The 24,299-nt window shown below is 45.0% G+C and overlaps 1 protein-coding gene across 2 annotated transcripts in view; it reads right to left on the reverse strand.

Moving 5' to 3' along the window:
• The window catches only part of MECR (mitochondrial trans-2-enoyl-CoA reductase), a 32,417-nt gene that overhangs the window by 2,932 nt on the left and 5,186 nt on the right, over positions 1-24,299 (reverse strand). Inside the window, exons 2-10 of one of the 2 annotated variants that reach the window (XM_053267051.1) lie at positions 19,029-19,099; positions 13,570-13,667; positions 11,223-11,354; positions 9,480-9,623; positions 8,316-8,418; positions 6,589-6,691; positions 5,842-5,915; positions 2,241-2,301; positions 1,408-1,480 (exon numbers count right to left, since the gene is read on the reverse strand). In XM_053267051.1, the coding sequence (XP_053123026.1) occupies positions 1,408-1,480; positions 2,241-2,301; positions 5,842-5,915; positions 6,589-6,691; positions 8,316-8,418; positions 9,480-9,623; positions 11,223-11,354; positions 13,570-13,615 (736 nt within the window). In that variant the 5' untranslated portion in view covers positions 13,616-13,667; positions 19,029-19,099. The remainder of the gene's footprint in view (positions 1-1,407; positions 1,481-2,240; positions 2,302-5,841; positions 5,916-6,588; positions 6,692-8,315; positions 8,419-9,479; positions 9,624-11,222; positions 11,355-13,569; positions 13,668-19,028; positions 19,100-24,299) is intronic. The other variant, XM_053267049.1, reaches the window with a different exon arrangement.

The raw sequence follows: 24,299 nt of genomic DNA on the forward strand, positions 1-24,299 counted from the left end.
TCTCTTGGCACTATCTTGCTGCCAGGAAGGGAACCTGGAACTTTCTGCATGCAGGTGCTCTTCCGCTGAGCTATGAACGCATCCCCTAAGGGGAATATCTTACAGTGCTCACACATGTAGTCTCCCATTCAAATACAAACGAGGATGGATCCTGCTTATCAAAGGGGACAATTCATGCTTGCTACCACAAGACCAGCTCTCCTCCCATTTGGAGGAGAGGTCATTAGCCTCTTTCCTTCTGATGCAGAGGGTGTGGAACCTCTACGGGCTAAATATTATCTACAGCACTAGCTAGCAAGTCGAGTCACAGTATAGTTCCCACACACATGTGAATGAGATCTCTCTCTACACACACACACACACTCTCTCTCTCTCTCTCTTACTTTGGAGAGGAGAGCTGGTCTTGTGGTAGCAAACATGACTTCTCCCCTTTAGCTAAGCAGGGTCAGCCCTGGTTGCTTATGAATGGGATACTTGATATGTGAGCACTGGAAGATATTCCCCTTAGGGGATGGAGCAGCTCTGGGAAGAGCAGAAGGTTCCAAGTTCCCTCCTGGGCAGCTTCTCCAAGATAGGCCTGAGAGAGATTCCTGCCTGCAACCTTGGAGAAGTCGCTGCCAGTCTGTCTAGACAATACTGAGCTAAATAGACCAATGGTCTGACTCAGTATATGGCAGCTTCCTATGTCACACACACACTTATTTAATTTCATTTCTACCCCACCTTTAATGCAGCATACCTGGGGTTCCCAGCCAGCCAATCAATCAATCTAGGCATTACCAGATCTGGAGCTGCCCAGCTTCAGCAAACTGACTGTCTCCCATGCCCTTGGACCACAGCTTAAAAAAAATTCGTATGCATGCCTATGTCCCAATTATCTTTTAAAAAAGAAGCTGTCCAGAAACAGCCCAAGAGAACAGGTGGCAGTGAACAAGTACCTCAGCTGCTCAGCTCTGAAGTGGGCTACCAAGTGTATAGAATGAAGTAGTATTGTAAATACCATCCAATGTGTGTGGATATACACTGATTGTTCCCAGTTTACAGATGTGGAACCAGAATGCCAAATGGAGGACTGTTCCAACCCAAGCTTGTTGACCTGAATGACTGCACAACTTTGGCCCTCTAATTCCCAGCATCCTCCACCACAGCGGCCAATCATCAGGGATTATGGGAGCTGTAGTCCAGCGACTGCAGGAGGGCCAAAGCTGTGCAGCTGTGACTAGAGGAAGCCTCTGATGAAGCATGTCCACCCAACATCACATGGCCTATAACCATTACTTTAGTCTTGCCTACATTCAGTTTACATGCATAACGCCCCTAGTCACAGACTCTTAACTAGTATCGGAGACTGGAGACTGAACTGAGGAGTGTCGGCTTCCTCATTCCACGGCACACACAGTCACTTACTCTGGACATTGTCTCTTTTCCACTGGGTCATCCAGAAGCCCCGAAGCTTCACATTCTTAAAGATCAGTGCACTCTGCAGAGGTAGAGAAATCATAGTTTGTGAAAGTGCTGCAATACTTTGAGGTCATTCACACAATCAAAAATTGTTACACCCAGGTTTGGGAGCTGTGGGCAGTCCCTATTTTTGGTTGTGTAGAAGCAGGGTAGGAGGAAAACCTGGGTAGAAGTGACTGTGCGGAAGCAAGATAGGACGAAAAACTGGGCAGCTTTTCTTCCTACCTTGCTTCCACACAACCAAAAATAGGGAGCACACACAGCTCCCAAACCTGGGTAGAACACAGTTTTTGATTGTGTGAATGACTTTATTGTCTAACAGAGTATATGGGATCACAATGTGGACTGAATCCCTGCTAACTAAGCAAAGAGACACCTCTTAAAGTGGTGATTCTCTACTATTTAGCAGGAGGAGAGCAACTGGCCCTATCCAACCCCAACATAGCATCCCTCCGTTGGTTGTTGCTGGTATCTGCCATATGTTTCTTTTTAGACTGTGAGCCCTCTGGGGACAGGGGACCATCTCATTTATGTATTATTTATTTTTCCATGTAAACTGCTTTGAGAACTTTAGTTGAAGTTTGAATATATAAATATTCGTAGTAGTAGTAGAACAGTTCTATTCTGCTCTTTTAGGAACTGGGTACACCTTGCAGGGGAAGAAATGGCTCAGTGCAAGGAGGATTGGATAGGCAAGTGCAATGAGGACAAAGCTATTGCTCTTTGTCACTATGCACAGCAAGGGAGATATGCACAGCAAACACACCACTGCTACTCACCACAGGGACTGTCACGGGCTGCTTTGACATCCCACCATAAGTAACCATGGTCCCTTTGTGCCTGTAGGAGGAATCAGCTGTGTTAGGAGGCTGAATAATCAACTGACTTTTCCTTTCCAGATGGAAACCCTATTCCAGGGATGGGCAACCATGGCTCTCCAGATGTTGTTGAACTACAACTCCCATCATCCCCAGTAAATAAATTGTGGCTGGGGGTGATAGGAGCTGTAGTCCAACAACAACTTTGGTTCTCTCAAAATCAGACACGCAGGTTATCCTATTGGCCGGCTTCCTTAGCTCCTGGTCATTCAGTTAACTTCTCCGGCCATAATTTGCAAGCCCAATGGTTCGCAGTGAGCAACAGTATCCTGCAACTATTAAAATGCCATTCCTTCTCCCAAGAGCTCACAATGTACACAAAGCAAAATGGTGTGGGGCAGCGACTGAAATGCACAGGGCTCTCCATTCTAAAACGCCACAGTTGTCTTAATCTTATCTCCAGTTAAGAGATCTGTTACTCTTCAGGGGGGGAAAAACACACCCTACTGAAGACTTGTGGTCCTGGTCAACGATCTACCATTTGATGGGAGGGCAGCCTTTGGCAACCTGCCTGTAGAACCTGGCAGGCCATCCAAGTATTCTCAAATGGCTCCACACGTTGTATAATGCAAGCTGGTTTTACTCTAGCAAACCTTCAGCTTCTTGAATAAACCCTCAACCATCACAACTATTGAGTTAGCTCAAGAGCACTTCTAACAAAAACCAACCCTGCATAGTGTCTGAATCGTGAGAGTGTACAGAAGGATGTATGCCATACAGCTATGGACCTCTATTCCCTTAGAGATGTGCTGTTCAGAGATGTTCAGGAAGCAGCGCACAGTAGAACCTTTGGTCTCAACTGCCACGTACTGCTCATCACACAGAAAGATATTTTATCATTTTTTATACTCATTACATTGATATGTTATGAATCCCCGCTGGTTCCCGTGGTCTCCCCTTCCCATATGATATTCTGTGTTCCATGGCTCTCTGTGTTGCCTTTTCCTCTTTTACCCATGGCTAGCCCTGTTTTTACCCATGGCTAGCCCTGTTTGCGCTGAAAGCTGTAAGCAGAGATGGCTAAAAGAAACGACATGGGATTCATTGACAAAAAGCTACCAGTGACCATGGAACAGAGGAACATAAGAATCTGACTTCTGCTGAGTCAGACCATTGGTCCATCTAGCTCAGTATTGTCTTCACCGACTGGCAGCGGCTTCTCCAAGGTTGCAGGCAGGAATCTCTCTCAGCCCTATCTTGGAGAAGCCAGGGAGGGAACTTGGAACCTTCTGCTCTTTCCAGAGTGGCTCCATCCCCTGAGGGGAATATCTTGCAGTGCTCACACATCAGGTCTCCTATTCAGATGCAACCAGGGCAGACCCTGCTTAGCTATGGGGACAAGTCATGATTGCTACCACAAGACCAGCTCTCCTCTCATGTTTTTTGCAAATAGATTAGAAGACCACCCTCCCTTCTTGGCTACATTTTGTATAGGGCCTCAGCTTAGCATCCAGAAGCAATTACCACTCTGTATATATGGTTGGTGTAACTACTGAGGCCTTGAGAGCGATAGGATATATGTAAAGGGCTTCCCTACTACTTTGCCCACCCCATTCACTCCCTTCTCCATACCAGTTAGTATGCCAAAAAGGATGGAAGGCCCCTGGAAAGAACAACAATCCATGCATGGACATTTCTTGCTTATCAATCAAGGCTGAAGAAAACGATGGCAACACCCCGTATCAATGAGGTGCACAAGATAAGGAAAGTTGAGAGGAGGCAGCACAGGAAGATGGAATTATGACTTCCAGGACCAGAACCCAGAAAGATGATGCCAGGATGACAGGCCAGAGAGGCAGGCATCCCTGAGACTATCAAAGGAGAAGGAGGGTGTAAAGACCAGGACAGAAGACCAGAACCTCAAAGGATCGGGCCCAGAAGGCGCCTTCTCCTCTCAACGCTGCAGCTTCCCTTTGCACCCACCTCTTCAATGAACTCAACTGATTCAACCAGCTTGGTAAGACAGGAGAAAGCAGTGCACTGGCCACTCACTGGTTCCCTGCAACTGTTCCCCCTTCCCCCCTTTCCTTCTTCTCCTCTTCCCTTTTCCTTTCCTTACCTTAAGTAAAATCACAAAAGAAATTCTGGGTCTGGTTACTTGATTCTTCTCACACAGCCATGTAAATAATTATGTTTCCTGGGCAAGAGTTTTCCCGGGAGAGAGTTTAGAATAAGCTACTCAATTCCTGTGGGTTTTGTTTGCTTGGTGAAGCCCTAGGGCTGGGGGCTATAGCTCCAAGGGAAAGAGAACTGGGAGGGACAGACAAGACACATCAAGTAATTACTTGAGGCCCACTGACAGGCTGGTGGCAGTCCAACCACGCCAGATTGATAACCTCCCTAATTCTAGACAGACTGGTGGCAGTCCAGTCACGACAGATTGGTATAGCTCTGCAGCTTAGTCCAACTGAGGAAAGACTGATTTCAGTCTAACAGAGACAGGGGTATCTAAATCCCTCCATGACATATTGGTTACAGTCCAATCAAGGTAAACCTCATGGGGGACAGCAATTCAGTCTTTTAGAAGTATTAGAGGCAAACCCGGGTGGTGCATAACATATTTTCTGCATTTCTTCTGTCACAGAACTCAAGGTGGCATATCTGAGATTCCCAGGTGGTCTCCCTTTCAGGCGCAGACCAGATCTAGACCTGCTTAGCTTTAGCAAAGTAGCTTTTCATTTGACCTCAGATCATACTCCAGGACAGAGGAGGGCGAACCTGGCCCTCCAGCTGCTGTTGAACTACAACTCCCATCATCCCCAGCCACAATTTACCGTGGGGCTCAGGATGATGGGAGTTGTAATTTAACAACAGCTAGAGGGCCACATTTGCCCATCCCTGCTCTAGGACCTTTATATATTTATTTCTCAAATGCTTCTCAGACAGAACTTTTGCAGCAGATTCAATGGTACTCTAAATAATTTAGGGCTGATCCAGATGGGATGTGGAAGATGTGGGAACAGAATCTTCAGCGTTTGGGTTGTTGTTGTTTTAATTAATAGCAGCCACAGGATGGGGGTGGGCAATTTAGATTAGGAGTATGGTGCTAGAGAACGGCTTAAAAAAAGGAAGAAAAAGAAAAGAAAGCCTTTCCCACTGTGTTTATTTCCCAATTAAAATACTTCCCCTCTAGAGCCTGCTATTTGCCATGCTGGGCAAAATATACAGGTACCCATATATTTTGCTCCATGGGGCAAACAACAGCTTCAGGGGAATATTTAGGCTATGAAAAATAAGTGTGTGCATCTCTACACACACACACACACACGGAGACACACACATACAGACGCACTATTTTAAAAACGCTTCCTATAAGCCAAAGTCTTGTATCCCTGGAAAGGAGCCTGACATTTGCAAGAAGCTTTTCAATTAGCCCGCGGCGTTGTTTCTTCCCCAGCTGAAGAGTGCCAGCAGAACAGGATTTTGGCTAATCCTCTAAATAAAGGAAGCCTTCCAGTTGCAATTCATACTAAGCACAACCCCAAACATCAGGGCAACTTACTGCAGATGACGCAGCAACTCAGTCGCACTTTTTCCTCCCACACCATTCAGGGCCAACATGGGCTTTGGAACTTTCTGGAGAACAAGAAGAGAATTTAGAGAAGATGTTACTACTCGTACTCCTTCCCCCAAGTTTCTGCCCACGAGGAAATGCTTAATAAAGTTATCCTTGAATTATAAAGATTTCCGCCTTCTAGCAAGGTGGAAATCAGACTCATAAACCCTTGATCTTGACATGGCCCTGCTTGGTTATGTTTCTTCTGAATGGAACAAATTCTGTTATGATCAAGGCTGTCTGACTTAAATTGTAAATTATTTTAAATTATAAGTTATTTTAATGTCTTAACCTTTTAATTTGTTGGGTTTTTTTAAATCATAAGCTGCCCAGAGAAACAGGTTTTGGGCAGTATATACATATGTTAAATAATAAATAAACCAACTTTGCAGGGGCTCCAGGTTAAAGCAAGTTCCTCATACCAAAGCACCTGCCTTGCATTCCCTGCTACAAGATCTCAGAGCCACAACAAGTCAGATTAAAATGTAGAGCTCTCTGTAAAAGAGATGCTAACCCACATTTCTGCACCGAAGCCAGCAGCTGCTCAGGGTCATCATTTGCCGCATCTTGCACTTTTCACCAAGGCTCAGCCATGGCTGAAGACCAGCCACCGAACGAGGTGATGCAATTCACTACAGCATCGGCAACCCCGTGTTCCCTTCTTGTCTGTGGCTCCCAGAAACTGAGTTATACCTTAAATAAGTCTTTCGCTTCTGGTTTTCTCAGCATCTCCTCTGTGATGACGTGGTCTGCTCCAAGAGATTTCAGTCTCTCTACAAGCCTCTGGAGGTCAGGTCTGGGCAGAAATGAGAAATAAAAGGGAGCCGGCAGAAAACATTTGATGTTTACCATGGCCAGCTGCAAAGGAGGGAGGGTTAAGCTTCAGAAGGTTCTGAGTTGCCTCTCTGGAATCTCCAAGATAGGACCGAGAGAGATTCCCGCCTGCAACCTTGAAGAAGCCCCTGCTAACTTGGCAAAGAGGCACCTTTTAATGTGGTGATTCTCTTTATTTAGCAGGGGGAGAGTAACTGGCCCTATCCACCCCCAGCACACTCAGTACCTCCCATGACTGTTGCTGGTGTCTCTCATGTTTCTTTTTAGATTGTGAGCCCTTTGGGGACAGGGATCCATCTTATTTATTTATTATTTCTCTGTGCAAACCACCTTGAGCCATTTTTGGAAGGGCAGTATAGAAATCGAATGAATGAATGAATGAATGAATAAGCTGCTGCTGCCAGTCTGGGTAGACAATTCTGAGCTGAGAATACTGAGCTCAGGGCAAACAGCCCTGCTGGATCAGTCCCAAGGCCTATCTAGTCTAGCATCCTGTTTCACACAGTGGCCCACCAGATGCTTCTGAGAAGCCCACAGGCGAGAGGTGATGGCCTGCCCCCTCTCCCACTTTTGCTATCCTGCAACTGGCCTTTAGAGGCATCAGGTGGTCTATAGCCACCAGACTACTAGCCATTGATAGACCTGTCCTCCATGAATTTGTCTAAGTCCATTTTAAACCACCCAAGCTAGTGGCCATCACCACATCCCATGGCACAGAATCCCATAGATTAATTGTGCGTTGTGTGAAAAGATAGACCAAGGGACTTATACATTATGCTTGTCTATGACAGTAATACATATTGATTGATTGACCAAGGGTCTGACTCTGCATAAGGCAACTTCCTATGTCCCTATGTTCTTGTTGTCTGGGACCTAGACAAGGGTAGGCAACCTTGACTCTCCGGTTGTTGCTGAACTACAGCTTCCATCATCCGCAATAACATGCAGCTGGAGATGATGGCAGTTGTAGTTCAGCAACAGCTGGAGAGCCAAGGTTGTCTACCCCTGACCTAGTGAATCCTGCTCTGGAAATCAGGTCACTGCAGCCATTGCCATGCCCCATACATCACGTTGCTTTCCCCTAAACCAATCCCTTGTGATCTGGCATTTCCATGTTTCTGGTTGACATGATACGAATACTAACACGATACAAACATGATCCAAGAAGATAGGATTGGGGGAACAGATGCAACATCTTCACAACTCCTGAAGCCACAGGGGGTTAGGAGAAACACAGATATGTTGGAGGAAAGTGTGAAATATGATAGGCAAAACTATCAACTATTAGAGCTACAACCTTTGAGCAATTAATTGGCTAGAAGGACGTCATACTAGCACCAAGACGTTGTGCAAATGATTTGCACTCTGGAGCTTGGGTTCCAGACTATATTGTTGTGTTACTGCAAGTATGTTTCCTAAATGTACAGCATTTAGCAGCATGACCAGGTCTGTAATGCACACCTGCTAAAATGCAACTTGAAAATGGCCCTTAAAAAAATCCTCCTCTCCTATAGGCAGTTGGAGTATTTGGGGTTCTCTTAACAGCTAATCCAGTCAACAACAGTGCAGTTTCATAATACACTCACCGATCTCTGACCACATTGATTGTTTTGATACCCTTGGCTGCTGCGATCTGGATGACGGCCTGACCCACTCCACTGTTGGCTGCATTTTGGATGACAGAATCTCCTGCAGATGAACAGATCATGTGGCCCTATGTTAAAAAGGTTCCTTTCCCCTTCCTTTGGTAGAAGATATTACTAATATCTAAATACTGCTTTTCAATCAAAGTTCTAAAAGCAGTTTACATAGAGCAAGTAGAAACCTAGGAAGCTGCCTTATACCGAGTCAGACCATTGATCTATCTGGCTCAGTACTCTCTACTCAGACTGGCAGCAGCTTCTTCAAGGTTGCAGGCAGGAGACTCTCTCTGCCCTATCTTGGAGATGCTGTCAGGGCAACGGTTTTAAACCTGGAACCTTCTGCATGCATCTTCCCAGATGCTATTCCCACTAATGGGAATAATGCTATTTCCATTAGTGGTCACTTAGTGACCACTCACACATGTAGTCTCCCATTCAAATGCAAACCAGGGTGGACCCTGCTTAGCAAAGGGGACAATTCATGCTTGCTCCCACAAGACCAGCTCTTCTAAATAATAAAATAAATAATAAGATGGTCCCCGGTCCCCAGAGAGCTCACAGTCTACCTTATCTTTCTTTTAGACACCAGCAACAGCCACTGGAGAGATACCGTGCTGGGGCTGGATAGGGCCAGTTGCTCTCCCCGTGCTTAATATAAAGAGAATCACCAGCTCAAAAGCTGCCTCTTTGCTCAGTTAGCACGGCCTTTCCCCCACAGAGCACAACATTTATGCATAAAGTTTAAAAGCAACATTTCTCCCCTTACACCAAAATATGAAACACACTATGAATCTAAAGACCTCTTCAGAGATATTGGCCCTGTTCAGATGATCTGAAAGCTAGAGTTTGTTGGAGCAGGAACAACCTTGTATTATTACTAGCGACTCTCTGCATTTTAATCCAGAACCGAGCATAACATCCAGCCCTCTGTTCTCTTTGGCACTGAACACTTTGGTGATTGCTACCTGGGCTTCCAAGTACGGCTTAGGGAAATTAATGAATTCATTCTCATCAACACAGCTAGAGCAAATGCCTTGACAGAAAACGGCCTGCTGATAAAGCCAACCATCATTTACAGCCACAGCAGGGCCTATTCTCAACACATACCTGGCTTCAAGGTCTCAAAATCAGATAACATCCGATATGCTGTGCAAGGGTTGACTCCCAAGGTGGCAGCACAAGTCAGCGGGATACCAGGAGGCATTTTCAGCAGATTTTCCTCACTGAAGGTGGCTTCTGTTCGCCATGTTCCTAGTTTGAGGGATAAAAAGGTTTGACTCAGGCCAGCTAGAATCAGGCCGCTTTCTAACTAAAACTTTTAGTGGATGAGCCAGCTGTGGGGTTGGCATCATCTGGTGTGGGTGGGTAAATGCTCCTTGTGATTCCTGACAAGGTCTATATCCCTAGAGATAGAATAGAGGTGATAGCATTGCAATTCAGCTTTCAGTGTGTTCTCGGGCTATGATTGTCCTGTCCATCGGGATTGCAGCAGCCAACTTTGCAATGGTTTTTAAAGTTTTTAAAAACATAAACACTACAACAGGAGAACCTCAGTATTTGCGGGGATTCCGTTCTGAGCTAGAACCATGGATGCTGAAACCACTGTGTACCAAGGCACTGGGGCAATAGAAATCTGGGGGTTAGGTTCCCAGTGCCTGGGGGAAAAACCCCAAAGGCCAAAAAAAAAAAAAAAAAAAAAAAAAAAAAGCCTCCCAAATGCCAAAATAAAAAGCCCTACCATGCTCCATGGGCCTTCTGCAGTCCAACAATCCCCCCCGAAGGCCCAAAGTCCTAATTTTTCTGCAAAAAGTCACGGGGAAACATGTTTTTAAAAACCAAAATAAGCCACAAAATGGCTGGTCACAAAATGGCAGCAGGAAATGACCTCCGAGGTCATTTCCAGCCACCCCCAATCTGTGCATTTAAGCCTTTTAAAATCCATGTATACTGAGGTCGGGTGTCTATTACCTGGCTGTGGATATGCGGATGCTGGATCTACAGATATCGAGGTTCTACTGCATACAGTTTTATCAATGTTGTCAGAGCAATGGAAATTAAAATGGGCAGGAACGTCCTCCAAATATTATTCCATGGGGAGAGTATAACAATTTGTTCATTGTCACCCTAACCATGACTCTAACCCCTTCCTCTGTCCAAAAATGACTGCAATTTTACCCTAATCATTTGGGGGTAGGGACAAAAAAGGGATGATAACACACAGAAAGCTGTAAGTGCAACAATGCCATCACCTCTTCTCCATCTCTAGTGGGGCAGACGTTGCCAAAAATCACAAGGAGCATTTGCCCCCTGAGAGGGTACCAATGATCAAAATTTGTTGGTTGGCTTAAGGACCACTTTCAGAAGCAAAAAAAAGTCTAAAGAAATATATCAATGGACATTTAGGAATTAAAATTCCTAATTGCCAGTAGTGGAGATGTCAAAATTTTAAAATCAGATCCATAAGGTTAGAGTTTTGCCAGGTCCCAAAAACTTTACTTGACAGAATATAAGGGTATGGTTTCTTAGGGGAGAAGAGAAGATATCTTACACATAGTGCGGAGAACAGGGGTCAAAAGACATTATTCATTCTTTCCCCAAACACTAGGACTTGGAGTCATCCAGTGATTGGCACAAGATTCAGGGCAGACAGAAAGGTAGTACTACTTTCAGACAGAAGCCTTTGCAGATGGATTGGTAGGCTACTAGCAAAAGGGCAGATTCTAAATTAAGGAATCAGACTGTCAGATGACTTCCGCTCCTTGATAATGCATTTTCTTACCTTTTCCAGCTGTGGAACCTAGTTCTTTCCCCCCTCTTTTAATGATTTTTAAAAAACTGATTCTGACTCACCAAGTCCTGCATCAGCTGGGATAACCAAGTCACCTGGCTTCAGAGAGGTCACGTGGCTCCCAACGCCCACTACTTGTCCAACACCTTCATTCCCGCCTACTGCAGGCAGGTCAGCAAGTACAGCATAGGTGCCTGCAAGGGGACAAGAACGGCGTAAAACATCCGAGCAATTCTTGGGTTGAACTAATATTCGGGTTTGCTTCAGATATTTGATGGCATTCATAAGGAGATTTCAGCATACACTAAAGGAGGCTGTTATTTATGGACTGCCCTCCTGTCATAACAGCTCTCAAAGTGATTGACAGCAAACACACATGTAAAAAGTTCAATTAAATCATTCAAAGCAAGCTGCAGTAGCAGGAGGTGGTACTCAGCTGTCTGATGCAGCATCCCCTAGAACAGGGGTAGGCAACCTTGGCCATCCAGCTGTTGAAGAACTACAACTCCCATCACTGCCAGCCACAGTGTATCATAGCTGGGGATGATGGGAATTGTAGTTCAACAACAACTGGAGGGCAAAGGTTGCCTACTCATGCTCTAGAATGATCTGGCTGCTACTTTATCTTTCTTGCACTTCATCACTCCCTGCATCCCAGTGCCCAACAACACTGCGACCGCAGCCAAATGGAGCGGCAGATGTGGCCAGAACAGGGGCAGCAGAGAACCTGCAAAGATTGAAAGGTAAGGTGAACAACGTGCTGTTTTTGACCTTTAAAGTCCGTAATGGTTTGGGCCCTGGATGACCACCTGCTCCCAAAGATTTCTGCCCGCTTGACAAGGACGTTAGATGCTCCATGCACCGATGCTGAAGGAGGCTTGATTGCCGTGCCCATGGGGCAGGGTCTTCTCAGTCACTGCCCCCAGCCTTTGGAATGCTCGCCTAATAGGCATCCATTCCTCAGTCTCCCTCACTGCTTTTAAAAGGCAGGTAAAGACCTGGCTTTTTACTTGGGATTTTAGATCGTAGTCACCCAAATCCAAGTTCTTTCCTGTTAATTATAAGGGGGGTCGTCTTGAATTCAGAGTCCTCTTTCTTTGGGGTAAATACAGATATAACCTGTATTTAACCTCTATCTTTTAAGGCACCGTCTTAAATTCAGAGCTGCCTTCTATTTGGGTAAATACAGTAGTTTGAAGAGTACTATTCTCCTTTATTATTGGTGCTGCTTCTGTGTGCTGCATCTGTACTGCTTTATTGGTGGTTAATATATATTCGGATCTACGGACTCAAGACCCAGATGGACTGAATTTGGAGGGGGGTACATAAAACTACCTTACATCCATCTGCAACATGGTCAATCATTCTCTTCTGGTCACCTGCCCTGGAACTCTGATAACACAACACCCTTAATGGCCACCTTGTGAGTGGTCTGTGCTCACACAACATTTTTTAGAAAACCATCTGCTGATGATGAAAGCGCAAGCCCAAATATTCAACTAAAATTTGGTTTCCTCTCATTATCTCTATTGTCAGCCATCTTTTTGTACAATAAATATATTTAGTGACCCCTATATTTAACAGGAAAGAACTGGGGGAAAACTTCGTCTTGGATTGGGGTAAATACGGTAAGCTGTAGGCAGCATATGCTTCACAGCTTGTCTCTGGAATTCTGGCTGTCTCAAAATATACACAGGCAGCATCTCTTAGGACCACCAAATATGAATGCAGGTATACACTGTAAAGGTCTGGTGCACACACATGTATATTTTGAAGAAAACACAATGTAGTCACACCTACATAACAGGGATGTGCACGAAATGGCATTTGTGTTCTTTTCCAAGCTCAAGCTGGTTGTTCCGACAGAACGACCTCGTTCTGTGTTGGAAGGTTCCGGGCACCATTTTGGAGTCCGAAATGGTGCTTGGAATGTTTTGAGTGTTCTGACTCAGAATAGGGTCATTCCATTCTGAGTTCGGAACAGGCCCTTCATCTGTTCCGAGATCGGAACACTCAAAATGGCTCAGTTCGTAGTCAGAAAGTTCCAACCGCGAACCATTCTGCACATCCCTACTACATATAACCATGTGTACATAACATACACACTGTTCATAACTATCACAACATGTATTCTTTGTACGTGGAACTCAGTTTTCAAATGCTAGAAGAGGCTTCTGAAGGGGCCGTTAGAAAAATATGTTTCCAATTCAAGCAGCCCAGAAATGGGAGGTGCAAGAAGAAAAAGCCAGCCTTATAAATTCCGTGTGTGATTTCAGTGGGCGCATCGTTAAGCCTGGGCAATCTAATTGCCTAATTGTTCATTTGACAGCAGAGTGAGGGGGGGAGATTATGTGGAAAAAACAGAATGGGGAGCAAAAACGAAAGAACCTGCCTGCAAGCCAAGGTTACCTTGAATCATATTGATGTCTGATGGATTGATAGGAGCTGCAATCATTTTCACGTGGACCCCAGAATCCCATAGCTCTGCAAGATCGATATTCTTTAGACTGGAGGAAAAAGACAAAATGCAAGATTATTCTCTCCCACCACTGCAGCACCCCCACTCCCGAGTGGTTCTCAAGCATTTAATTGGAGTTTAGTTGGACTTTTAGGGATGCATCTATCAGTCGCAGACTCTCATACAAAAGAGACAAAGGGGTGCACTTGTTCAGCTATTAGGCGCAACAATTTTTCTTTGGATCTAGGAGCCCGCCCAAAAATTTAGGAGCCAGACAATGGACACTTGACAAAATTACTGGAATAAGTGATGGAAATTCTGGAGAGGGAGGATAAATTGGCTTCCCTTTATTCTTTTTACAAGTAACTTACAACAAACCAGGACTTCCTGGGACAAATAAAGGTTTTATTAAATAACTCTACCTTTGAATATCCTAGCCTAGGCGTCACGGCTACATTTCTGTCACAGCTCCCTGGTGTCTGGGATTTGACAAGCCTTGCTTTTATCTAGTAGCAGCTTGAAACTTCTGCAGGAGTTCCTGCCGACCTTTTATGGGTTCTGACCTACTATTTAAGAAGTCACTTTCATATATGGCCAAGAGCCAAACCAGAGGACACTGGATTTCTGCTTCTAAATTTTTTTTGTTAAAACTAACTACAGAGGGTTGTTTATCTAGATCACAGCTCTAGGGGGAGAGAGGATTAATCCTTGTTTGTCGTGATGTTCCCCCCAGTGAAAACTGTCCTGTGGCCAACTGTTGCTTTATCCATTGGGGGAAACATATAGGTAGATGTAAGTTTTCCCTAAGGGGGCAAATAGCAGCTTTAGGTGGACAATTTTTATTGAGAAAAACACACTTGGGGTGGGGATAGAACCATAGCTCAGTGGAAGAGCAAATCCTAGTTTCACTCTCTGGCAGCATCTCAAGGTAGGGCTGGGAGAAATGCTGGCCTGTAATCTTGGAGAGCCACTGCCAGTCGGTGGAGATAATCAGAGCTCATTGGACCAATGGCCTGACTCTGTGGAAGGCAGCTTCCTATGTTCCTACGAGAGAGAAGCCCTCTCTTCCATTGCTGTAGTCCTGATCCAAATTGCCCCCTCAGCTGCTTTTTATAAACATGCGGAGGAGATGAGAGACCTGATCTCCATACTTTCGTCTAGTCTGGCTCTAGCTAGATCTAAAGTAGTCCTTGACAAATTTTCTAGGAGTCATTCCAGCAATTTAGGAGCCAGGCAATGGACACTTGACAAAATTACTGCACACTAACCAACATTAAGGGGGATGGGAAATGGGCTTCTCCTTTTCCCCACTGCATGTAACATAGAACACAGCAAAGGCTGCCTGGGACAAATAAATATTTTATTTAATTAACCATGGCACTTAAACTAGGATATTCAGAGGGAGTTAAATGACATGGTTAACCATGGTTTGACTTCTAGTCACCATGGCTCCCTGGTGCCTGGGATTTGTTAAGCCTTGATCTGAAAGATACACACAAGTTGTTCTAGTAAGAACTAATCTGCCTACTTGCCCTTCACTATCCCTACAACTGGACTAAATTTGATTCAAATTGAGGTCCACAAGTTAGACCTCTTGCACCTCAAATGTTCACACGTCGACCACCTTGGATCGGGGAGGATGACATCATTACAAACTACACCATTGAGGTATCCCTGTGTGTCACTCACTACAACTGTACCAAATTTGGTTCAAATTGGTTAGATAGTCCACAAGTTAGAGCACTTGCGCCTCAAATGTTCAGGTATCTGCTATTTTGGATTGGGGTGAATTACATCACCACAAACTACACCACTGGGGCATCCCTATGTGTCCTTATAGCTTTAGCAAATTTGGTTCAAATTGGTTAGGAGGTTCACAAATTAGCTCAATTGTGACTCAAAAGTTTATTTGTCCAGCATCTTGAACTGGAGGGAAGGATGGACGACATCATCACAAACTAATGCATTGAGGTGTCCCTGTGTGCCATTCACTACAACAGTACCTATTTTGGTTCAAATTAGTTAGATGCTCCACAAGTTAGCCCACTTGCACCTCAAATGCTGATGTGGCTGCCATCTTGAATTGGGGTGGATGACATAATCACAAACTACACCATTGAGGTGCCCCTATGTGGCCATACAGCTGTAGCAAATTTAGTTCAAATCGGTTAGTTGGTTCACAGTTAGCCCACTTGTGCCTCAAAAGTTTACCTGTCTGCCACCTTGAATCAGGGTGGATTATATCAACACAAACTATGTTGTTGAGGTGTCACTATGTGTCCCTACAACTGTACCAGATTTGGTTCATATTGGTGTGAAGTTGATGGGGTGGGTGGGGACGGATGGACACACACACACACACACACACACACACACACACACACACACACACGAAATGCCAGGTGATCTCATAAGCCTACTGGAAAGCAGGCTAATGAGAGACCTAAAAGGTGCCACCTAGAATTCTATTGATCCCAACACAGCCTTTTGCTGCTCTCCAGCTTTCTACTTTGCAGGAAGAAGCCTAGATGTCCAGTTGTTTTCACATCATGGAATCCTTTCTGGCAGCCAAATTCACTTGGCATACCCACAATGAAGCCCCTGAGGCTCCTGAATCCAATAATTATTTCTGTGATGGTGGGAAGAGCTACCTCCCAATGAGATATAGGCCAATAACAGATTCCTCCGCAAATTCTGTTGCTACCCCACAGAGGTGAGTGCAAGAGTGTGTTCCTTTCAGAATTAAATATTGACAAGAGAGACTGAAGCATCCCAATAATTACAGGGCAGATTCTAAAACGTGATCATGAAAATTAGTTTGCAGTTAATAAAGGCCTTGCCCCAGAGGCCATGAAGAATTATCATGAACCCCAGTCAGCAGAATTATTATATTTAGATTTTTTTAAAAAAACACACACCTTGTTTTTCAGCCCTAGGGGCTCTCAAAGCAGCTTGCGGTGAGAACATAAAAAATACAACACAACAGCATAAAAACCTCAATCAAAAATCTCAGCGATAATCATACAGCTTGAAAATTCATACAAGTAGAAGGCAGCAATAGCACATTAAGATCATTTGGCTCAATAGCCACAGGAGCCTTGGTAGAAAAGACACATTTTCAATGCCCGCTTGAAAAAATGGCAATTGAACAGCCCTGTCACATCTCGGCAGGGTGGTGTTCCCCATTACAGGCACCAGCACCGAAAGGAAATGATTCCTAATGAATGACAATCTAGCGGGGGGGGGGGCTGAATAATTAACTGCCAGACCTTATTTATTACGGAGTGCAGGATGTTAATTTTGGGGTGTGGGCCTCAGATGGGAGGAAGCCAGGAAGCAGGCTAATCCTATGCCTAACTAGCGCAGTCTGTGTAAGCAGAGAAGAAGAGTCACAGCGTACAAGACAGCAGAGCAGCTCAAGTTATGGGAACTGGGTTTCATTAACAGGTTGATATTACTGCATGGCCTTGGGAAAGCCACTCTTTCAGACAAGGTGGTTGTGATGCCAAAGGTGCTGCTCCGAACTGACTGGAGGAAAGACGAAAACCACTGTGACTAACAGAGAGTCGGTCTTGCAGTAGTGAGCATGAATTGTCCCCCTTTCCTAAGCAGGTTTCACCTAGGTTTGCATTTGGATGGGTGACTACATAGGAAGATGGGAAGCTGCCTTCTACCAAGTCCGACCCTTGGTCCATCTAGCTCAGAATTGCCTACACAGACTGGCAACTGCTTCTCCAAAGTTGAAGGCAGGACTCTCTCTCAATCTTACCTGGAGATGCCAGGGAGGGAACTTGGAACCTTCTGCTCTTCACAGAGTAGCCCCATCCCTTAAGGGGAATATCTCACAGTGCTCACACATGTAGTCTCCCATTCAAATGCAAACCATGGCAGACTCTGCTTAGCAAAGGACAATTCATGCTAGCTACTACAAGACCAGCTCTCCTCCTCAGGTGAGCACGGTCTGTTGTAAGACATTCCCCGTAGGGGTGGGGCCATAGCTCAGTAGTAGAACATCTGCTCTGCATGAAGAGGGTCCCAGGTTCAATCCCTGGCAGCATCTCCAGGTAGGGCTGGGAAAGACTCCTGCCTGAAACCTTGGAGAGCCACTGCCAGTCAGTGCAGACCATACTGAGCTGAACCGACCAATGGTCTAACTCGGCGCACATTTTCTCCACTCAACCTACCTCACAGGAGTATTGCGAGGATAAAATGGGTGGAGAACCATGAATGCTGTCCCAAGCTCCTTGGAAAAAGGTCAACATAACAATGAAATAACTAGATACATAAGTTATATTTTAAAAATGCAAAACCTCTGCTTTTCATGGAAGGAAATGAGTGTTAAGACTCCTACCATCCAATAGCAGAGGCCTCCCTTGCATAACGGACACTGGAAAACCCACAGTGACAATAAGATGCCCCATTTATGGGTTTGGATCTCCCCATGTGCACTGCTCTGTCGAGCCAACACAAAGGAAGTGCAAAAAAAATGATGTCAAGGAAGACACACACCAAGGTAGGAGCCCTCCATCCTACATGACAGGAATTTCATTCATTTTACCAAATAAGACCACATGGATCAGGTTCTGAAACACGAAGTTTCAGGTTGAAAAATAATTATTAGGCTTGTGGTGATTTTTTTTTTTTAAAAAACACACTACCTTTGTATATCTTCAGACCAGAACAAAATGTCTGCAAAAGTGTTATCACCAAGGAGACTTGAGCACTGATAACATTATTTATGAAGAAATTAAAACTGGGAGCAGGGGAAGAGAGCTACATGCAGCTGGAGTTGTTGGAAATAAAAGAGCTTTTTGGCGGTTTCAGTGGAATTGTTCCATTTCTTCTGAAAGCCTGATAACAGCTCCTTTCTAAAGCTTTTGGATCCTGATAGTTTAACCAACTGATCGCAAACACAATTGCTCATTTGCAGCCATTAATGTCGGGGGAAATTTGTGTATAGATTCTAAGTACAAATACCAAAGCCCTTGTCGAGTCCCAAGTAGCATCTGTGCTACAGTCAACGAGGCTTTATGGCTTAGCTCAGCTTGGAATTATGGCTCATCTGTTTGGACTTAATTGGAACACAGTTATCCATCACCCAGGTGGCTGAAGTAGTTACAGTTTGTTCTCATCTGCAACCTCGTACTAAAGTTAAATGAATGCTGTATTTTACCTGCATGGTATTCCATCTCTTCCCATTTCATTTTGCCTTTAATTACAGACATAGATACAGAACATCCCTGACATGTTGATTTCTTAATATTTTTAGCCTACCCTTCCTTCAAGGAGCTCCGGAGCCAGGCTCACAAATTCTGGCCATCGGTTCCATCTCAGGGGCATGCTCATCGTGGTTTTTGGCAATGTCTACCCCCTAGAGATGGAGAACAGGCGATAGCATTGTTGCACTTACAGTTTTCTCTGTGTTATCACTTCTTCTTTATCCAGTACTCCGAAACGATTAGGGTAAAATTGCAGACATTTCTGCACAAAGGAAAGGGTCAGGGTCAGCGTAACAATGAACAAATTGCTATATTCTCTCCATGGAATAATCCCCGAAGAAGATTCCTGCCCATTTTCATTCCCAATTCTCTGACATCAATACAATTTGTATTTTCAAAACTTTTAAAACATCACTGCAAATTTGGCCACTGCAGGCCAACAAAAGCATTGTAACACACTGAAAGCAGAAAGGATTGTGGTGGTATCATCGATTTGCCATCTCTGGTGGTGTAGACCATGTAGAAACCACAATGAGCATTTGTTCCCCCAGATTGTACTGACCATCCCAGCTGGCTCATGTATTAAAACAGTGTACACAAGTCTTCCTGACTGCATTTTATCCTTGCAACAACCCTGCGAGGAAGGCTAGGCTGAGAAAGAATCCAAGGTCAACTAATGAGCCTCATGGCTGAGGAGGGAATTGAACCTGTGTCTCCCTGCTCCTAAACCAACACTCTAACCACTATGCCATGGTTGGCTGCCACCTGAGAGGGCTCTGATCTAACAAACTCCTTTTCAAAAAAGAGAGAGAGAAAGGTCTATTGCATTTACAAAAGTGAGCACCACAAGCCTTGGCATCGTAGTCAAAGGATTAGGTAGCATGCACTGGAGAAGACCTTTGCTCGAGACACTGGAGAGCCACTGCCAGTCAGAGCAGACAGTACTGAGCTAGATGGACCAGTGCTCTGACTTGGTAACAGGCTGGTTCATATGTTACTGTTAGCAGTAGCTGCTCAACAGAAGCAACTGCAGTGGCTCATCTGCACCTGGAAGCTTGCTACTCACCAAAAACCAGGGGCTAGGGGGGAAAGTGTGCCAAGAAATACCTAGACAAATATCTAGTCTGGTTGCTAATGAAGAATCAGGCACACCCAGGCCCAGTGTAGAAGAAAAATTCAGCCTGAGCCCTTGATCTCAAAATTTCTGCATGGACCATATTTTTATAGTTAATTTATAGCTCCCTTGAAAAACTGATGTTATAATGGAAATGCTGACAGACCATTAATTACAGCGCTGCCAGCAAAGTATGGCGGGAACCTAATCACCCAAATTTGCTCAAATTTATTATGCCATTCAGCTGAATAATGGTCACTCGCCTCAACTGATCAAGTAAATTGTGTAAGAAATCCATTGCTTAATCTACAAGATGCTGGGCAGGGAATTTTATGGCCAATGTCATATTCGATTTGGTTTCAGGACAGGAATTAGATATCACAGCAGCACTTTCAAGTACCAGCACAGGAGTCTGAGAAGAGAGCACACAGTCATCAAATAAAGAGTTTGCTTCGACCAGAGCGCCTAAGAATTACATTCCAAAATCTTCATGCCAACAGAGCAAGACACACCAACAACTTCACGCAGTCTCCACAGCCTCTGCTGCCAACATTACCCTTCAGCTACTGCCCCAACTTTTGTCCTCCTCTGCCTTGCCCCCTTACCAGACCACTAGTCATCCCGTTCCGCTGTTTGGCCAATGATCACAACTTGATTTGCCACCAGCAACTAGCAGACTACACTGCTAGTTTTGTCAAAGGAAGCACAGGATGCCCTGGGGCACCGTTTAAAGTGGTGATTCTCTTATATTGAGCAGGGGGAGAGCAACTGGCCTAGTCCAGCCTCAGCACAGCATCCCTCCAGTGGCTGTTGCTGGCATCTTCCTTCGATTGTGAGCCCTTTAGGGGCAGGTAACCATCTTATTTATTTATTTTTCTATGGAAACCACTTTGAGAACTTTGTTGATAAGCAGTATATAAATATTAGTAATAGTCGTTACCTAGGCTTCCAGCAAGTGAGAAAGGGGGATACATTTCTGCCAGGGTCTTGGAATGCATGCATAACAAAAGTGTCATCTTTTAAGGTGTCTTTTTTATCAAGAAGTTGAACCATTTCAAATTCTAATTTGGTTCCAGTTCAGGTTCAATAACATTTTTTTAACTCTCCAGCGCAGTCACTAAGTTTAATGAGTGGTTCCCTAGGTAATCGGTTTTCTTTTTAACACCATTTTACCTGCAAAGCTAAATTTAAATAATCTGGCAAGCAGTGTGCAATAAGTTTCTTTATTTCTTGGAAAAAATAATTGTCTAGTTTTAGAGGCCAGAAGAGAAAAGGTTTTAGATCATTGTTCAATGGGCTAGTGTCCACTGAAGTTTGCTCAGTCTTCAAAGTGGACTTGTGTGGAGGGAATTAAAACCTGTTAGGCTCTGGACTCCTGCCTCCCTTTCTAGCTCCTCCTGGTGTCTTTCCTTCCCCTCTGACAGCCTCTGAGTCTACAGCAGGGAAGCAGAGCAGTCCCATGGCTTTCAGGTTTCAGCCAATGGTCACTGGGTTTTCATATCCATCTCCTCTTCTCCAAACTCATTAGGGGCAATATCTAAACATCAGTCTCCCTCAACTATGACTCTGCCCAAACATGACAAAAAAGAAAAAATTAACTTGTTCTGCTTAAAATGAATGGTCAGAAATTATAAAAGAAGCTTGCAAGAAGTTCCAGCCTTAGAGTCAATAAGGCTGGGTATTCTGCCACAATATGGAGAAGGGGATCCATCCAAGTAGAGAGCTAGTCTTGTGATAGCAAGCATGATAGCAAGTCATGCTTACCCTGTGGTAAGCAGAGTCCACCCTGGTTTACATTTGAATGGGAGACTACATATGACGTGAACACTGTAAGATTATTCCCCTTAGGGGATGGGGCTGCTCATGCAGAAGGTCCCAAGTCCTCTCTTTGGCATCTCCCAGATAGGGCTGAGAGAGATTCCTGCCTGCAACCTTGGAGAAGCCGCTGCCAGTCTGTGTAGATGATTCTGAGCTAGACGGACCAATGGTCTGACTCGGTATATGGCGGCTTCCTATGAGGCTTGTCCCATAAGTTATGGCTGCTCCATCTGCTGGTCAGGCTTGCCCCCACCTTTGCAAGAGTGATCCTTCCCCAGCTGGAGGCTGGCTGCCATCTTCAATCCTACAGTAGCTCCTGAGCATGTGCCTTGCCTGAAGGCGGCTCTGGGGCTGGTCTCTGGCATCTCCAGATAGGGCTGAGAAAGACTCCTGCCCGAAACCTTGGAGAAGCCACTGCCAGTCTGGGTAGACAATACTGAGCTAGATGGAACAATGTATACAACTCAGCATAAGAAAGCTGCCTAACATGGAAAAAATACAAATCAGTGGTGTGACTGCTCAGGCTAACTGGTGCTCTGACATAATTTCAAGCATCAGTTAATCTGAGCATCATATTCAGCAGCAGCAGAAGGGTGATCCAGTAGACCTAGTCATTTTGAAGAGAAGCAAATGCACCAGAAAAGGCAATAAACTAGTATATTATGAATTGATCATCCTGGAATCGCAGCATGAATATATAATGTCAGTGCACTGGGATGCTCTGCATCCATGCCGTAGGCCCAGAGGCTGTCAGAGGGGAAGGAAAGACACCAGGAGGAGCTAGAAAGGGAGGCTGGAGTCCAGAACCTAACAGGTTTTAATTCCCTCCACACAAGTCCACTTAGAAGACTGAGATAACTTCAGTGGACACCAGCCCACTGAACAATGATCTAGAGAACACCCTATTTCCCTTTCATGCCCAACATAATTATATATCAGCCAAACATCAAAGCCTCACAGGTTTCTCTAACTGAATGACCACCTGGTGATAATTTCCCACTGTTCCAGCAAATCTGTTTGTTCTAAACCATGAGCAGAAGTTTGAAATCATCTCTACTTACACATGAAGAGACACGAACATTGCACAGAAGCAGGATCAATGGCAAAGGTCCAGAGTGGCCTTTATAGAGAGAGAAAGGCTGCATTTCTAGTGCAGCACACATTATGTTCACAATACAGGTTTCTTGCTTTCAAATGCAAATATATCCACACTATGCATCTCCATGTCGCGCCAGGCTTAGGACCAGGGTTCCTTCTGATTTTTAGAATACATGAGCGGAAAGAGTTATGTCCTGGGTGGCAGTATCAAGGCAGTGTGTGCACAGAACACTCACTCACACACACCAGTTAAGAATAAATGCAAACATCCTCTACCTTTTTTTTTTTTAAACCTGCCACTGCCTCCAGTCCAGTGTTCTAATTTTTTTCATTTTTTCAACTCCTGCTCTTGGTCAAGAGGCACCTTTTAACATGGTGATTCTCTTTTATTTAGCAGGGGGAGAGCAACTGGCCCTATCCACCTCCCGCACAGTACCTCCAGTGACTGTTGCTGGTGTCTAGCTTATGTTTCTTTTTAGACTGTGAACCCTTTGGGGACAGGGATCCATCCAACTTATGTATTATTTTTCTGTGTAAACCGCCCTGAGCCATTTTTTGAAGGGCGGTATAGAAACTGAATGAATCAATGAATGAATCTGTGTGCAGAATAAGTTTTGTTCTGGGTGGCAGTATCAAGGCAGTGTGTGCGCATGTGCATTCAGACTGAGGCCTTCCTGATTCAACCTGAGTGGGATCTAAAATTAACTGAATGGACATCCAAAAACTGGTGAGCAGGTGCACATGCACACACCTTAGAGGGAGCACAGCTCCCATACTCCTCCCCCATGCCCCCACTCTGGTCTCTCTGGACTGCTGGGGCGGGGAGCCGTCACCTCCTCCCTCCATCCGTCTGCAGATCTGCCGCCGGAACTGGAGGAGGAGGAGGCCTGGCCAGAGGGAGGAGGTGGCGGTGGCGTGGTGGCGACCCGGTCGGGGAGAGGGGGCAACGGGACAATACTTTTCAGCCGGGGTGGGGTGGGGGAGACTCTAGCAGAGATGCCTGACAGTTGGGTGGCAGTGGCAGGCGCAGCAGAGACTGCACATCCGCCAGAAACTGCTGCGCGGGGGCCTGGGGGTTGGTGTGCACACGCATGGACCTTAGAGGGAACAGTGCTTAATGCTGAGGAGGCAGCCAACACCATTTTGCAAGGTGCATTTGGCAAGACTGGGTTCATGCGTGTATGTGTGTGCTAGTCTCCCAGATCAAGGATGGGAAGAAGAGAGATTACAAAGATGAAGACTAACTAGTATAGAAATGCATTAAATAAATAAATAAATAAATAAATAAATAAATAAAATAAGAGCAATATGCAGGAAGTCCTCAACTTACAAACAGGTTATGTTCCAAAAGCTTGTTAGTAAGTCTGAAAGTCCATTGCCTTGGCTGTGGGGAGGGTGTGGGGGCTCCCGGTTTATTGGCATAGTATTCCAC

This window comes from Hemicordylus capensis, chromosome 7 (genome assembly GCF_027244095.1).
Source record: "Hemicordylus capensis ecotype Gifberg chromosome 7, rHemCap1.1.pri, whole genome shotgun sequence".
Lineage (NCBI taxonomy): Eukaryota > Metazoa > Chordata > Lepidosauria > Squamata > Cordylidae > Hemicordylus > Hemicordylus capensis.